This window comes from Poeciliopsis prolifica, unplaced genomic scaffold (assembly GCF_027474105.1).
Source record: "Poeciliopsis prolifica strain line A6 unplaced genomic scaffold, Auburn_PproV2 SCAFFOLD002, whole genome shotgun sequence".
NCBI lineage: Eukaryota > Metazoa > Chordata > Actinopteri > Cyprinodontiformes > Poeciliidae > Poeciliopsis > Poeciliopsis prolifica.
In genome coordinates this window covers 3,555,268-3,572,836 of record NW_026562377.1, presented here as the reverse complement: position 1 = coordinate 3,572,836, position 17,569 = coordinate 3,555,268, and the positions used below count along the sequence as shown (strand labels likewise).

Below are 17,569 nucleotides of genomic sequence, written 5' to 3'. Positions count from 1 at the left end.
TGTGTGTTAATGGCAAGCGATAACATGTAGTCCTGCAGCCCAGGACTCCATAAGCATGTTCCACCCACATGCAAGAACTCTACAGCTCAAAAGAGACTTGATTTATTTTTAAACTGTAAATAAGGTGGACACTAATGAGACAGTGAGATTAAAACAACTTTTTGTAAGCAGCACTTGTCTTGTTGACATGAAGCCAACCAAGTTAAGTTTCTCGAAACACTACTCTGAAAATGTTTAATGAAATAATGAAAATCATCACATTTTTAAGAATGGGACATATATCATTTGTTTTTGTCATAATATTTGAAATATATTCTATTATGTATTTGTCCTTGTGACTAAGACAACTGATTGTTTACCTGCCAACAAAAGTTTAGTCAGTTCAGAACATTTATTAGTAACTGTAATTACCAAAAAATGTCAAATTTAAGCTTATAATAAATAAGTAGAACCAGGCTAAGAAAAAAAACCATTCAAATTCGATGCTTCTATCCTTACAAAAGTTCAAGATATACAAAAGCATCGTACACCGAGGTACCCAATGCATGGATTTGTTCAAAAAAGTTCAGTGAATCTTAAAGGTGAACTTTTTGTCAGCTCACTCACACCAATGCATTTTATTTTGACTTTTTTTTGACAGATCAAACACAAAGATATTTAATTTATGTACAAAGAAAGTTGTTCTGTGAGAACCTCAGCCAGCAGTGACTGGAGTTGAGTTTAGCAGGACAACAACCGTTTATTTGAAGGCTTGTTAAGATGTTAAAAAGATTCAATCACAGCCCAGAACAAAATCCAACTGAGAGTCTGTAAAATCACAAAAACTCTCTGTTCAATTGGACAGAAGTTCAGCTATTTTGTCTTTAGAAGTCCAAAGCTGGGAGAAAATATCAGCTTAGAGTATTTCTGCAAAATAGTGACACTGAATACATATGCAACCCAAACCATTTCAATTTTATCGTATAACAAAAGGTGAAAACAATACATCTTTTTCATTTGTACTAATTTCTGTTGGTCTATCCCATAAAATCCATGTTAAATACATTATTGTTTGTGGTTGAAGCAAAACAAAAGGTACAAAAAGATTATCTTTACAAGGCATGTACATCAAGTCATGTCTATATTATTTCTAGTAGTTCAAATGGACTTTCCCAGCTCTGCCCTGATGTGGATGTTTGTGTCTTTGAACTACAAAAATATTGTTGTTCTAATGTAGTACATCCACAATAAAATGTAGAGAAAGAGAAAAAAGGGGAAGATCAATGTCCGTTTGATGTTTATGCTATATTTTCAATATTAAATTGATATTTAAAGTTTTGCACAAGCTAGTGAATCTAACAAGTTCCACTTGTGCATTTACAGTATTAGTCAGAGTGGTGAATGATCACTAAGGGGACACCAGTAAAGAAACTGCTGTTTGTTCTTCCAAACTCCCACATACAGAGAAATGGAAACAGTGAATCTTCACCACGCCCACACCACACCGCAGGCCAGGGAAACAGAAACTCTCACATGGTCAAACCACAACTATTTGATTCTGTTTAATTTTGGATTCATTAAATCTTAAAATTTGTTATATTTTCATTTCTAACGAGAGATAATATATATATACTGTGGTACATGCAAATTTAGATTGTATTACTATTTACTAGCCTGGAAGGCAACAAATTCAATCTAGCTTGCTAAAGTTTATTAAGAGTTTTCCGTTGATGATGACTTAGCAGTTGCTATCTTTTCAGTGAGTTAGCAAATGAAAGCTAGCATATCTAGCAATGTGGACCAAAAGAAGTCTCAGAAACAACATTCAAAGTTTACATAAGAAATACTGTCAAATTCCACAATTATAACATTCAAAAATTGCATGTTACTAGAATTGAAAGGCTGAAGAAAACCCTGCCTGTGATCATTATGTGAAAGGAAATTGTATTAGATGGTCATTAATATTCCAGAAACGACAAGCTGAAATTCTTCCCACAGACTAAAAAGCTGTTGGAACAAGAAAAGGCTAATTGCTGCTGCAGAACTGAAAGCACATTTAGGAAATTGGTTTCTCTCTAGTTTGCCTGAAATGCCGAGACAGGACTAGTCAAAAAGAAACAAAAAGACAAGACCAGTTACTATATAAACATAGAAAACTACAATTTGCAGCTGCAAGACCATACCACACATGTCCCAAAAGTGAAACGATTAAAGTCTTTCAAAAACAAAATTCAGAAATGTCTCAAAGACAAAATGATCCTTATATTTTTCCTATATGTGGCTATTTTAAACATAGGGAGGAACTCTATTTTGTGGGGGGAATCCTGAAATTTACAGATCTAAAACAGAACATAAGGGTTTGTCAGGACAACATAAACATTACAAGAAAAATGCACAGGTTGCAGGCAGAAGGCAATCTTTAACTACGTCTACATGTGCAAGATTCCTTGATTGAACTGAAATATACTCGAATTAAATTGTCCAAATGTGTAATTTATATGGGCACAAAAGCAGCTAATCCGATCATAATGAGGGTCACCATGCACCAGGCTTTACTAAGAACAAAATCACTGACATGCACCAAGTTGTAAAACTTCCCTATGAAAACACAGAGGAAGTCTGTCTGTGGTGAACATAAAAACAAACGCAGTAGTGAGTTGATTCTGAGTCTTCTGACTGCCCAGAATGGACCCACATCAGGTTCTGGTAACAGCTGAGACATTACTGCACTCCATAATTAAGCTACCAGTTAAGCAGAGTATATATTTAGTCACTGAGATGTTAAATCATATAAGAGAGGGTGTCATGATATAAAAGCACATCAGAAAAATGTGAGTATGTCACATTTAAAATTTCTATCACAATATTCAGAAACAGTACCAGAAAACATAATGCTGTCCTCCTACTGTGCTTTCAAATATCTGTAGGGACAAAGTCCTTCATTTTTGGAGACATGTCTTGTGATGTGATGACACTAAAGTGAAACTGTTTGATAATAATGACCATCATTACACTTGAAAAAGTAAGAGATGCTGGTAAGCCTGGGAACACCATCCAAATGATGAAGCATGGAGGTGGCAGAATCATGTTGTGGAGCTCCTCCGCTGTTATGTTGGTACATTTCATTAAATAGACAGCAGCATGAGGAAAGACCATTTCTTGGAAAAACTGAAACAATGTCAAAAGACATGAACCACAAAGTTAAAGCATGGGCTCCAATGGGTCCTCCAAAGGGACAATAACTCCAAAAATATCAACAAAGTGGTTACAAAGTGGCCCCTGACATCAATCTTTAGAGACGGTAAGGAACAAATGTGTGTATCATTTTATTTGGATGTATGTAAATATACATTTCTGGCTTCAATTGAAGCTCTGCCTTTGTAACATCTGGAACAAAAGGTGTGCTTGAGAAAAATACAAAGACCAGATTGCTATTCCAGGGGCTACGCAAATATGCTAAATTGGCTTTAATGCCCAAAGTTCCATCGTCAAGCAAAAATCCTGCTAAAACTGAGGGACAGGCAAAGAGGCATTTCCCTCAGTCGTTGAGTCTTGGCCAGGGGTCTGAAACTCCAGACATCAGTGTTGATGTACTCCAGCTGTTAGATTCATATCTGCTTAAATACACCTGTCTCAAATAACAACAATAACATTAGCAAGACCCAAGATTCAAACATGCTGTGCTTGGGATTCATCTAAAAGTTGATGAACTGGCCTTTGGGTAGTGGAGTTTAAGACTTCAGAAAAAATCTGGTTTTATACCACTCAAATCACAGGGGTAGTCCAATTTAATAGAGATTATGGTGCTGACTGTTGATTGTCCAATAAAAGCACTTCTGAAACTTCTGAAAAGTGAGAAACAGCTGGAGAAGCTTAAAAACATCCAGTCAGTAGCATGGTAATCCTCTACAAAGAACAAATCTTTTCTGCCAGGGGTATCAGTTCATTTTACAACTACATAACAAACCATTGTATTTTTATGAGATTTATTCTAATATTAATCACAAATATCAGTACAGTAAGGTGGTGATCACATCAAAGTTTGCTCATCTGCCATAGTTGCAAATGCTAAGCGCTTTTACGCATGAAAAATGAAAATTGCTTCAAGTTTACTCACATTTTAAGAACTGCATTATGATAGTTAAAATCTTTAATGTATCCTTTTGTTCATTTTAGAAAATCATATTACAATAAAAATGTGATGGTCTTAAACCAATTTAGGTTTTCTTGCATTTTGTGCTCAATGAAGTGGTAAAACCAACCTCTACAAAATACCAAAAATTATAAATCACACATTTTATTCACTTACCGGAGGACCTGGCTCTCCTTTGGGACCATTTAAACCATCTTCATACTCATAAAAGACGTTTGGTTCCTCAAATCCATAATCATATCCCCCATAGTCTGTGTCGTCATAGCTGCCATCCAAAGCATGGTGTTCTGCAGTGTCCACCTGGTTTTCCCTGTACAAAGTAGTGCCATTGGCTTTAAAATGAGACTCCAGAACTTGATGAGTTTGTTGATGCCTGAGGCCAGAGTCCCTGAAGGAGTTCCTGAGTCCTTCTTTCCCCCGACTTTGCCGTACTGGAAAAGTAACAGCTGGAGAAGCTTCAGAAACATGTAGATCTTCTGAAACGCTCTCTTCCTCTGTACTGTTCTCCAAATGATTCGCTTCTACGCTGGGTTGACTCTGTTTGGCCAACTCGCTTTTTGAAGTGGCGATCCATCTACTGTGAGCAATGTCCGATGCGTGCCCGCTCAGAGTTTTTTGTGTGGGGCTGTTAGGCTCAAGCAAAATCGGGGTTGAGAAGGTTGACGGTTTCAGTGTGAAAATGTGGCTTTGTTCCCTTGGATGTAGTTGTGTCACTGGGCTCAGAGTTGAAGACTGTGTGTCAACTTGACTACTGGTTAACAGTTTGTCAGCTGTTGTAAATTTATTAGAAACGTGATGTGTAGCTGCTACTCCAATAGTGGACATTGTCGAAGGGTAAGAAGGATGGTCATTAGCCTCAAAATCCAAACTAGAAGGTGACAAAGGTGATCGATAGGTGTCGGCCAGCCGGCATTGTTTTTTAAGGTATTTGCAGTAGTGTGCAGCAGCTTGAGCTGAGGGATAGATATCTAACTGGCAGACTTGACCAAGAAACTGAGCTGCCTTTGAGTTCATCCTACCCAAAGTAAAGACATTGCCAGATTCTCCCAATCTCTGTGACCTCCCCAAGGTTTGCTCTCTCTGCTGCACTGCTCCACAGTCCTCGTAGAACGACACTGAACGTGCTCGAACACCAACAGCAAAAGCATGCTGCTGTCCATCCTGCCAGTTGTGGGTGAAGTAGCTGGAGGACTTCTCTGCAGTGTAGACTACTACCTTTTGTGGCAGCAGCTGAATGCCAAAACGCAGTCTGTCCCTGCCATCTGTAACACTAAAAACAAAAGCATTGTTGGCTCGCCAGGAGCTCAGGCTAATCACAAAAGAAAACTCAACTCCAAACTCTGAATGGAACAGACTGCTTGCTGGGATCTCATAGAGGGAGTTTGTGTCGAAAACCACCCCGTAGCCAGGAGCTGGGATATTCGAAGGCAGAGGGACATCGGCGTGAGGGGTGTGAGGCGAGTCTGTCCTCTGGTAGGGATCGTCTGTTCTGCTTTGATTTGTAAGCCCCAGTTGATAGAGAATATCCACTCCTGTTAGGAAGAAAAGAAATTGGTAAGATTTATATGATTTATAATTATGTAACAAAGCTATTGTTACATAATTAATAATTTCTCAGCAGATGAATATCTTCTTTTTTCCATGAGACTCCATGCAAATTAAAGAAGAAAATAATAATGGAAGTCTTCAGAGCCTGTAATTGAAGTGCCAGACATGCTGTGATCCAGAAGATCTTTGCAGAATAAACTTTCTTAGGTGACAGTTTCTGTGTCTTGTAAACCATCCTGGTTGTGGTACATTACTTTGTTTTGTTTTACTTATGGTGCATTTTTAATAATGATACAGTGTAGAAACAAAGTTGTGCTGGTATGCCAAGATGTTACAAAGAGATATTTATACAACTGCTAATACTTAGTATTCCTGTTTTGAAAAGTATATTCAAAGGTATCATATAAAGGATCAGAGCAAAATACCTCAAATAATACAAAATCAAAGGACCATGAAGGGCTAACCTAAAAGACCTAAGACATAATGATGAATAAGATCAAAACCAAACCCAAAAACCCACCTGTTGCCCTCTACTGCTGGTTATCTCATCATAAGAAGGCTTCGGTGAGTGAATGTGTGTATAAATTTCTGTAAAAACCCTTTGCGGGTTGAATAGCGTTATCTCAGTCTCCTGCATGTGTGGCATACTGGTAAAGCAGGCAGCCCATTTACAGATGGTCCTTGAAGGACCCATCCAGTAACCAGGGTTTGGTGACTGACCTGGAGACCTCTGATGCATGTCTTTCTCCTTTAACCATTTCTTGTCACATTACTTTCAATTACCAAATCTTTTATTAAGCATGTTTTTTTAAAAATAACTGGATATATCCAACTGGAAATTTCCCCAAACCATGGACAGTGCAATTAAAATAAAAAGTACAACCATACTTATGGCAATTCAATCCTGAAGTTATAAGAAGTATGTGAACTAAGCAACTGATTTTACCACATCAGCTTGTTCAACTTGTCTTATTCAGTAAGATCCAGAATGAAAAACAAGGATGATATTCTGAACAATAATGATGTAAAAACATTTATCTCATGTTGATTCATTTCATTTTATTTTCCTAAATATTCTGCAATAAATTAAAAATTGTTCTCAATTATGGTCTAAGTGGAATAATCTCCATTTTTTACATTCTTTTTGCACTAATTGGAATAATTGTTGCTTTTGTTTTAAATACATTTTGACATCTTAAGCAATTTTATTGGTTTTATAAAAACTAAATACTGGTTTGTGCCAAACATTGGCACCAAGTCTTGCTCATTCTGTTACCATTTAAAGACATTGGCCAATATTATTTTCACACAGTTCTAACAGGTGATTCAGAATCTAAGGCTAAGACAAGTCTTATATTACGAATCTGGATGCCGATCAACCACGGTGCTATTAATACAGCGTCTCACAGACACTCGTGATCCCGTTCCTGCTTTTCCTCAACTGGATGAATGCAGCTGCAGTCCAGATGAATGGCAAGAACTTGGAATGCATGAGACAGCACAAGGATTCAAAGAACCACCATTTAAAGTTTATTAAAGCAACATGTAATCAGATATGTATATAAAAAAAACTACTTGTTCATTCTTTTTCTACTTCAAATGTAAGGAGATTTTATGCTAAATATGTCTAGGGTGATGCACAGTTTGGCAAAAGCCCCAAAAACCAAAACAAAATGACAGGTTTGTTGTTGTTCAGTTTTAGCACTGAGAAAAGAACAATACACAGATCTCGCATTGTACCATAATTCAAGTTAAACTAAACATTGCTTCAGAAATAACAACATTATAATAAATTCCATAGTTGTTAAGTCGAAAGAGCCAATATGAGCAGCAACAGATGTACCAAGTATAAGGTGTAACTGATGTAACGGAGTCTCTGAATGCTGGTCAGGTATGTTTGTCACAACAATCAAGCATGAGGGAATGAGAATACAGAGAACATTTAAGTCCCATGATGCTTTTAAGTATTTGCGATTTTGCTGGATTACGGCTAGTAGTTTGTTTCAACATATCTCCTGACGAATCCCAGCCCATGCTTCTTTGGCAAGAGCCCCAATTTCCTTCAGCTCTGACGACTTTCTGGCCGAGCCTTTCGTTTTTAGTTCCCACAGATTTTTTTAGTTGGACTCAACTCAGAACTTTTGCAGGGCAGTCAATGACATAAACTCCTGTTCTTCAGTTCTTCACTAACTTTAAAAATCTGGATAATGGTTACTTCGGAAGACAACATGGAGAAGCATGTTATGTGCCATTGGCTAACATACTTCATCCGGCTTGAAGTATTCCCCTCTTCAGAAGTGGAGTTTTTCTTGGTCTGCTACTTTGCTTATTCCTGGGCAGAGCTATGATTGTCACCCTGAACACTGTAATTCCTCATTTTATTAGTGTCTTGCCGGCTGCTTTGTGGTTTTATAGACCTCTGTCACAAGTTTGCTTCCTAGTGCCTTTAAAATCTTCTACTTCCGAGCCTTGCCAGGTTTGTTCTACATGACAGCTCTCTTTGGACATCTTTATGACAGTTCAAAACACTTGAGAGTGCTTGTTTTCGGTGTGATATGACTGATATAACTGCAACCTGTTAACCTAGAAGTAGAGAAATTGTTCGTTTTCACCATGTATACAACAACTCATTCAGATTTTATCTTCCAATCAACTTCAATCATTTCCACCACCATGTTTCATCATGGAAATGGTGTATTCATTTTATCCCTAGTCTTCATGATGCTGTTTTGAAAAGAACAGTTTCTAACAAACCTCTGAGAGCTTCCAGAACTATGCATACAGTGTAGAAATGCACAGATTATTACTAAACTGAAGGGTTTTGGTGATATAATATTTTATTTTGAAGTATCAGGAAAAGTTCAAGGGCTGCCCATTCTTTTGAAGGAACTGTGTTTGTCCTCTATGTTTGATGAGGGCAGAAAATAACTCAGTTTGAGCCGCAGTGCTTCAGCAGCAGGGGAAGACACAAAACAGAGAAAGTACAATAAACAGAAGAGCAACACAGGGAGCAATGTTTCACACAGGAAAATGTCCCACAGCACAGATAGAGAACTTTGTCACACCACAAATCAGGTCTTATTTTTAAACCTTTATTTAACCAGGTCAGACATTAATAGATTCTTCTTTACAGTAAGAATTTGTTCAGGGTATCTTTGCCTGTTGGCAACTTCAGACAAGATCCCAATTAACCTGTCTCAAACTCTAAGACAGGCTGCCTCTTCACTGTGTGCATTCCTCCACTCTGCATTATGATGGATTGATTTTTCCTGGCCTGGGATCATCTGATTTACAGTAGATATGTAGAGAATTGACAATGCAAGATGGAAAAACCTGAACCCTTGAGGCATTAAGGAGAGTCAGTGAGAGGTGCAGTAAAGGCTGAATACAAATGCAAAGCTTTGACAAGCTGTGACTTCACTTACATCCAATTCATCACTTTACTTACAGTGTATATGCAATTACTGAATCCAGTTACTAAAATTAATGACTAAAAAGCAATTTTTTTGTAAATCTAAAGTCTCTCTCCTTTGAGTAAAACATTTTTTCATTGCAATCTAATGAAAATAGAATAATTTTGGAGATAGTTTTGCTATTTCTGAAGAAAATTAACTATAATAGTCATTATATGGGTGAAAAAAGTCACTAACCAAAAGCACAAGCAAGCTAGTTATGTTTGCCATAAAGACCAGTAATAAAAATTACCGGAAGCGATCCTGTGGATTTTTATTTTTTTTAATGTAACTCCCTGAATGTCACATTTGTAACTGTAAAATAAGCTCTGGGCCTGAGGTGTTGGTGTTTTACCTTGAGCAGAGTAGGTGTCTTCTGCAGAGGGTACTGCTGAGCATACTGACAGGAGCAGGAGAAAGTTCCACCTACAAGAGCAGATAATAATATGTAACTATTACAGATTAACATAACAAAAAAACAATTACGTTATTTATATATATATTTGTAAAAATGCACCATTTATTGAATAAAACTCCAAATATTGGAAGATTTAAATAAGAATTGTTGTACAAGTGTGAGCCTTCCGTAAATCCTGAAATATGTTACACATGTGTCTTCCACTGCAGCAAAGAAAACCCTATTTGTTTTCTTGGGCCAAAAGAAAACAAATCTGGTCTAAGAAAATTCTTGTTGTCAAATGTGCACTAGCAAATCCACTCTTCAGTGCAGATGCTGATACTGAGAGAAGAAAGCTACAAGTTAGCTAGTAGCAGAAATCAAAGAGGTGTTCAACATGAAGATGTTATTATTTCAAAAACAATAATGAGAATTCTCATTTAACTTTGACATTTTTATGTTAGAATATGCAGCCGGGAGCCATGGAGTGAACATCACTGACTCATGTTTCATTGTTTCCAGGCTAAGATGGATTCTTCCTACTAAGTTCTTGTTGTTTATTGCACACTTAATGATTTAATTGAATAAAAGACATTAAAGAGAAAAAATAGAGCTAAAATTTAATAGGACAAGTGTTTATCCGGCACCTCACATTAAGGTTGTAAAAAACACTTTGCGTTTTAATCTTTAAAGATACCTTTGTGGGGATTTTTGTTTCTGTTTAGCTGGACTATCTTTTATTGTCTACATGAAGACACTCATCTGAACACAGAATACCTGGAGGAAAGCATCTGTACTGACACAGAAATGTAAATAGTCCTCTAGTATGAGTAATGCATGAGTCTACTTGTTATTCGGACAGCATTCCATGGTGGAAGGAACCATGCAGCAGAATATGTGAAGATGAATGAGCTTTAACTCCAACAGAGATGTGACTTGTTGAAAACAAAATTAATTCCCTGCAGATTGTTACCCAGAAGAAAAGGATACACAATGAGTAAAAGCAGCTAACTTTGACCGTGGCAGATTTTTGCTTTCAGGGTGAGTAATCCTGCATCTACATTGAAACAGAATTAATGAAAGCACCCAAAATAAATCTGGGATGGTTGAGACAAGAACTGGTTCTGTTTAAAAGAACTCAAGAAATACTTTGGATATTTTCATTTTCCACAACTGTATGTGTTTACCACAGAATATCAGAGCTACTATAGATTAAAAAAAAATAGCCACCCCAAAAAATAAAATTAAAAGATATTTTTATGAAAAAAAAAAAAAACGTGGATAGTCTCTGATGTCAAAAAGGTATACATTTATAAGAAAAAAAATTTTTTTGTTTTTTTCAGGGTTTACTATATTTACAGCAGACATCGTCAAGTCAGAAAAAAAAATCAGAAATTATCTGAGGCTATAAGATGTGACAACTGCTACATAAAAATATCACAAATGGAATGAAAATGGAATAAAATCAAATTGCTAAACAAGTCTGCTGTTGAGCATTTATTAGCTGACTGTCAACATAATTGAGCAAAAATTTAAGAATTACAACTTTATTTCAAAATAAGAGTAAAAATTACCAAGGAAAGAAATGAAAAATTCCAATAGCATTTCAGGATACATTAAACATTGAAAAGTTACTTTTACATAATACGCTACATCAGGGGTCCCCAAATGCATTGCTGCTCAAACACACCTGGATCAAATCAACTGTCCATTACTAGTCTATTGCAGAGCTGAAATGTCTCTAAAAACAATGGTAGGATGGTAGGCCTCAAGGACTGGACTTGGGACTCCTTCCTTACACTGTGTCAAATGTAAACCACCAAAAACATTTTCAAATATATTCTTCGTATTGCAACCAGATCAATCATGTCTCCAGCAACAGCTGCTTTCACAAGTTTAAGCAGTTATAACTAGTCATCATTTTCCAGCTGACACTGTGAGGGATGTTTACAGCACATGAAGAGACAGTTGTCTCGCTGTTTTAAAATGTGTCTCCCCACGACTGAAGGGATTTTTGTCAACCAAGGCTTTTTGTTACTTTGTAAATCACAGGAGATTGTTATCCACAAAACAGCATGTAACGAGCAAGTGACGAGCAAAAAACCGCTTCCGGTGTCCTATTTAAAACAGACACCATTGTTTGTTTTTTCAGCCCTATGTGGCTTTGTGGACTGGTGGGAAAAAGAAAAATACAATCAAAGTCAGAAAATAAGAAAAAAAGAGAAGAAGACAACAGAAAATCTAGTGGAACAACACAGACTGGCAGTAAGTCAGGAATTGGGAAGCTTTACTGTCACCTGTTCCCCATTCAGAGAGGTCGTGTGACATTCCACAGTCGGGAACGGAGAGCCAGAAAATGCAACGAAGAAAACCAAACTTGGGGTGGATGATTACAATAATTCATCTGTTGAAATGATGGGATCAACATTTAAAGGGATAAAAGTAGCTGCTTCCAGTTAAACTTTGGCAAAAGAAGAGAAATTCTAAATATAAGATTTACCATTACGTTTCAGATGTGTGGGGCATCTGATACTGATTCAGATTCTCTTAGTATTATCTCTTACACAAGCTCCATTTTTCCATCTTGTGGCTTTTAAATCACTACATCAAACAACTTGGGTCATTATTTCAGCACAAGTACAGGAACACGTGCAGACAAGGTGTTGGACATCCTCCATAAGTGTTGCCAGGACATGACAAAGCATTTTTTTTTTTTTTGTCTCATGTGCCCAGAATCCTTGTTCCTGTTCTTACTTTGCAGAGAAAGCCAATTCTGGCTGTACAGTGCAGGATGCTACCCAGCTCCTTGCAGTTAATGGAGCTGGGTGCTGAACGCAGCACAAAGCTCCCCAAACAGAGCTCTGTTGACTGAGGGAAATACCAATATGTGGGGAATGGGTGTCATGTCAAGACTATAAATAATCACAACTTTAAACTCCCATTCCAGCAGTGACAGACCTCAACTATCCCCATTTCAGAATTAGCTTGGATCTCTAACAATGATTCATTCAGGAGAAAAACTGGCCAAGTGTTCTATTCAAGGTTCATAAATTTTCTTGCATTAATCAGAGATTTCAGTCAGGATGCCAATGTGAGAGCCTGTTAGTGATTTGGCAGATTGCCGATCAAATAAATCTGCTAATGAGAAACAAAGTATGTGAAGCTATTGATTTACCCCAAGCAGCTTTAATACATTAAACACACTGAATAGTAATTGATTTTGTTGTTTTCTTTTACTGATTGGGGGTTGTGGGCACAAGCTGAACTGCTTCTTTTTTCTTACTTCAGTTTTAAAGTGAGAGTTCTTGAATTTGTAAGAAGCACCTGAATATTATAACCAAAATTCAACTCACTTTGCTGTATAGCTTTTTTTTTTTTTTTTGAAAAAAATCATTACAGTAGCTGAGGTGATCCACACAGTTACAGTGATTATGTGATTTTTAAGAAGTGTTAAAAAAAAAAAGCCTCTTGTTTATGAACTTGACAAAAGAAGGAAAAAACAGAAACTCAGACATACAGTTGACAACTTTTGATTCTGACACTGGCATAAATTAGAATAAAAAAATATAAAACAATTTAGATAAACTCAGATTATAATGTCATGGATTCGTCAGCCATGGATAAATTCATTTAACTAACTGGCATTTAAACAATGCTCACATGTGAATGTATTTAAATGTACACCTGAAACAAACTGTTTCCTACCAGGAAGAGAGTCTGGTTCAAGTCTGGTTCAATCTTGGAAACGATTTCCAGTTGACTGTACATGCTCCTGTGTTCATCTGTTCAGGCAATTATGTGCAAGTATTAATACCAGACATCATACTGTTCAGGAAGGAGACAGGGAATGTCTCTTACTTAAACCTGTTTAGATACAAAACATGAATTGTGATTCAATGCAAAAGGTCTTGTAGAGATGTCACCTGAAGTTGGTCAAAGAGTGAAGTAAGTCTCTGGCTGACAGGAGCTGAAAAGACACTTGGAGAAAAAGTTGCCAATATTCTGACGCAACATAAAAACATCAGATTACAGTTTGGAAATGTACTCAGGAGAGCATAGCCTAATTTCTGGAGACATGTCCTGTGATCTAATGAGACTATAAATGAATTGTTTGGTCATAATGACCATTGTTACATTTAGTGAAAAGAAAGGGAACGCTTTGCAGCATGAGAACACCATCTCAAGTGTGAATTACAGCACTTCCAGCAGCATGATGTGAGGTTTTTTCTTTGCAGTCGGAGGAACTGGTGCACTTTGACTGGTGCACTTTACATAATAGATGGCATGATGAGAAAACAGCATAATGTGGGACTATTAAAGTATTATGTTAAGCTACCAGCCAGGACATTGAACACTGGGTGCAAATGGATCTTCTAAATGGACAATGACATTAATCACATCACAATAGTTACAACAAAGTGGGTAAAGGACAAAAATGTCAATGTTTTGTAGTGGTCAAAATAAAACCACAAATTCTCAGATTTTATTTTGTACCTTTCAAAGGGGTGAAGCTCCACTGTGATCCTGTCTCAACATAGTTTTGTAGTGACTTTCTCATCTTTCCAATGATTTTAGATGTTTCACATTTACATAATAACATGCCTACTTGCTTTTGCATTTAATTTTTTTATGAATTTGCAGGTCTACAAACCTGACTCAGTAACTTACAAGAGGAATGGGACAAAATTATAACAAATTAATGAGAAGCTTTTTGGATGGGTAACCAAAACACTTCACTAAAGCCATACAATTACAGCACAATTCTACCAAACAGGAAAATAACATAGACCTTATTGAGTCATATTAAATTCTTAAAATGGACAAATGACTCTTCTGGTCATGTGTCTTTTCATACAGAGTATGACAAGACTCAGTCATGAATTGTAATGATTAAATCTAAGTTAGCATCTTGACATTTTTAGAGAATTCAGTAGGAAATACAAAACACATACAATTTGAAAATGAACTCTGAACTAGCAAACGTTTTTGGCCAGGTCAAACAGGAACTGGTTTTATCTTTGAAAGCTCATGTCAGTTTCTCCATTTTGATGCTAACTCAACAGGAAGTCCATTTGTGTCTCATGCTAATAAGATGTTCTGCTGTTGCATGTTTTGCTGACTGTCCAAGAAGAAGTAACTGATCTGCAGCCAGCATCTCTTTCCTGCTGGCTGCATTTCAGCTTCAGTATTTGTCTCCTTAACTGAGTGACTTCATTATAAAAGAACCAAATGACAGCCAGCAAAAAGTTGAATATTTGCTACATATTAAGGCTACAAGGCATCATAAAAATGAAGAAATTCTTATTCAAAAAATTGCTGGACAAATGCAAATATTAGAGTGATTTTCAAGAACTAGCACGTAATTTTCTTCCAGCTGAAGTCAAAAGGTCAGCACCGGCCACAGCAAAGATTGACTTAGTCCACAAGAAAGCAAGCAGACAAAGAGATGTGAGTAAACTACCACTCTTTATTTGTTTGTCTTCTTTCCAGTTCCAGGTGTTAGGAGGGTGAAAAAATATTAACTCACACACACACTTTCAAATTACCACACACATTACTTTCCAAAAATCACAGCCACTAATGACCATTTGTTTTCCAACTCAGCAGAGACTTAACAAGTCAACTATATCTTGTCCCCATTATTTGCATTAAATAATACAGCAGGACTATTATTGAAGGTCCTAACATAATATTACAAAAAAATCACTTTCCAGGAAAATAAATGTTTCTGATTCACCAAATGGGGACCAATGTAAGTATAACTGGATTTTATTAACAGAAAACCCTGCAACAACCTTTCAGAGTAAGATTAAAAATAGTAAATATGATGTTAGTTAATTATACAACTGTAGTTACACTTTACAGGAGCTTCATAGACTTGTGAGAACTTGGGTGAACTGGCAGTCAAGGTTCTCAGTGGAAAAATTTTCAAAACCTCTGAATTTTTCAAACTGTGAGATTTGTGACATTACAACAAATGTATATGTATTTTACTGAGACAGAATGAATAAAAGTCAAGAGTGTGATATGCATTTTAACTTAACCTCCTATGCTCTGATGCTTTTAAAGACAATAAATCACCAAGAGGCACTCATTCACCTCACCTAACAAACCAGTCATGCGCTCCATAAATCTGTGGCAGCATAAAAATTGCAAATATAGGATTGAAGAAAATCCATAAGGAGTCCCATTTATTGTTTACCATAAATCATGCATGGGACACAGCAAATATGTGGAAGAATGTTATCTGATTAGACCAAAATTGAACTATGTGACCAACATGTGACACATGAATTGTGGTAGAACAATAACAGTGCACATCATACTTCACAACCAATCCCCACAATGAAACACGAGGGTGTTAGCATCGTGCTGTGGGAACAATTTCTCTCTAGTTGGAAGAGGGCAGTTAATTAAAAGCAGGACAATCATGGAAGAAAACCAGTTAGAGGCTGTGAAAGACTTGAGTCTGGAGCTGAGGTTGATTTTCCAGAAAAGCAAGGCAGCATATTGTCAAAATGTTGCCAGTAGTATTGGAGGAGCAATGCCTCTAACAGAGGGGGGTTTTCAGGAGCCACACAGTCAGACCCAGTCAGATCAGGTTGCTCAGTTTTACTCTCGATCATTAAAAAACTTGGATGTCTCAGAGTGGAACAAAGCCCTTTGTGATCTCATCTTCCTTTGTCAGATGTTATCTGGAAGAGATTTCTAAGACAGTTTGGACTCACTTCAAATAAAGGACATTCAATTTGCTGCTTAATGCCCTTTTTGCTCCAACACATTCCTGATACTGTTGAGTGGCAGCTGCATGTAACAGAACAAAACCTTACATGCCAAACATCATAACACACACTTCCATGAAGAATTTTAGTTGTTAGGCTGCCAAAATTAAGCTCTTTCAACCTTAAACACTCACCACCCAAATGATTTATCCCCATGCTAGAAATATTTTTAATTCCTCCCAAGGCGTGCTCATTCATCTTCCTGCTCCAGCCTCTGCGTTTTATCCCAACTTTACACAACTCCACAGTTTCTCACAGATCATGCTGGTCATGGATTTCTGTAGTCAAGTATGAAACATTATGTGACAAAAAGGTTTCCAAAACGTATAAAGTTCAAATGCAAGTACAACAGAAATGCAGTTATCAGCTCCAAATGGGGACGGCAATGCAGTTACAGGAAAAAAAAAAATCATAAATTAATGTAAAAGATAAAGTAAGATCAGAATGGCGGCTTTATTACAGAACAGTGTTCTACAGCTAATCAGAAACCTGGAGCTGCTGGAGTTAAACGTGCACGCAGGCAGGAAAATGCATTGCTGTACATTGAGACTTACGTTGCAGCCGCGGAAACGTGTCCACTCCTTGTCCGTTGGGCTCCTAAATGCATTTGTATGCATTTGTCCAGGAAGCAGAGATCTGGGCGAAAATAGAATCACACTCAATGGGATGCCTGCACATGGGCTGACCCTTCGGAAACGCTCAGAAAGACGCGTTTAAATGGACCGAGAAGCCCTCAGAAATTCTTCATCGCACCGCACTCCAGAGGTGAGATGTCTCCCCCTTTTCAAAAAGTCCAAAAAACCTAGTGCGCTCTGCGGCGCGCAGGAGGATAATCTGGCTGTTGCTATCCAAAGTGAAGACGCACAACAACAGCAAACTTGGGGGAGGAAAAAAAAAGGAAGCGGCTTTGACAGCAAATAGATCTGTGGCTGGATCAACGCGGTTGCTCAGACGGATGCAGATTTGCTCTATCACCACAACACGAGACGGACCTGTGTGCGTCTTCTCCTCCAGGCGCTGGTTCCAGCTATGTGCCTCGACTTGCAGCGATGCGAGTGGACCCGCATTCACCCCATCACAACTCTAAACCAGCTGGTGGTGTTGGGTTTCATCAGACTTCTCCGTGACATCACGCGTAGAGTTTTGGGTTGTGCTCCTTGGATGTCTGATGTCTTTATCTACTGTTACATTAAAACGCGGTTAGTGCGCTTCCGCTGCTTGTGCACTTTGCAAAGAGCAGCGTGAACTTTCAGGGAAC

The 17,569-nt window shown here is 37.4% G+C and overlaps 1 protein-coding gene across 1 annotated transcript in view; it reads right to left on the bottom strand.

Annotated features, from left to right (window-relative positions):
• Positions 1 to 17,359, bottom strand: part of LOC129375063 (collagen alpha-1(XXIV) chain) — a 75,025-nt gene extending 57,666 nt beyond the window's left edge. The window contains exons 1-3 of the mRNA XM_055053884.1: positions 16,866 to 17,359; positions 9,488 to 9,558; positions 4,289 to 5,664 (exon numbers count right to left, since the gene is read on the bottom strand). Coding sequence (XP_054909859.1) covers positions 4,289 to 5,664; positions 9,488 to 9,558; positions 16,866 to 16,918 — 1,500 coding nt within the window. The 5' untranslated portion in view covers positions 16,919 to 17,359. The remainder of the gene's footprint in view (positions 1 to 4,288; positions 5,665 to 9,487; positions 9,559 to 16,865) is intronic.
• Positions 17,360 to 17,569: the final 210 nt, after the last annotated feature.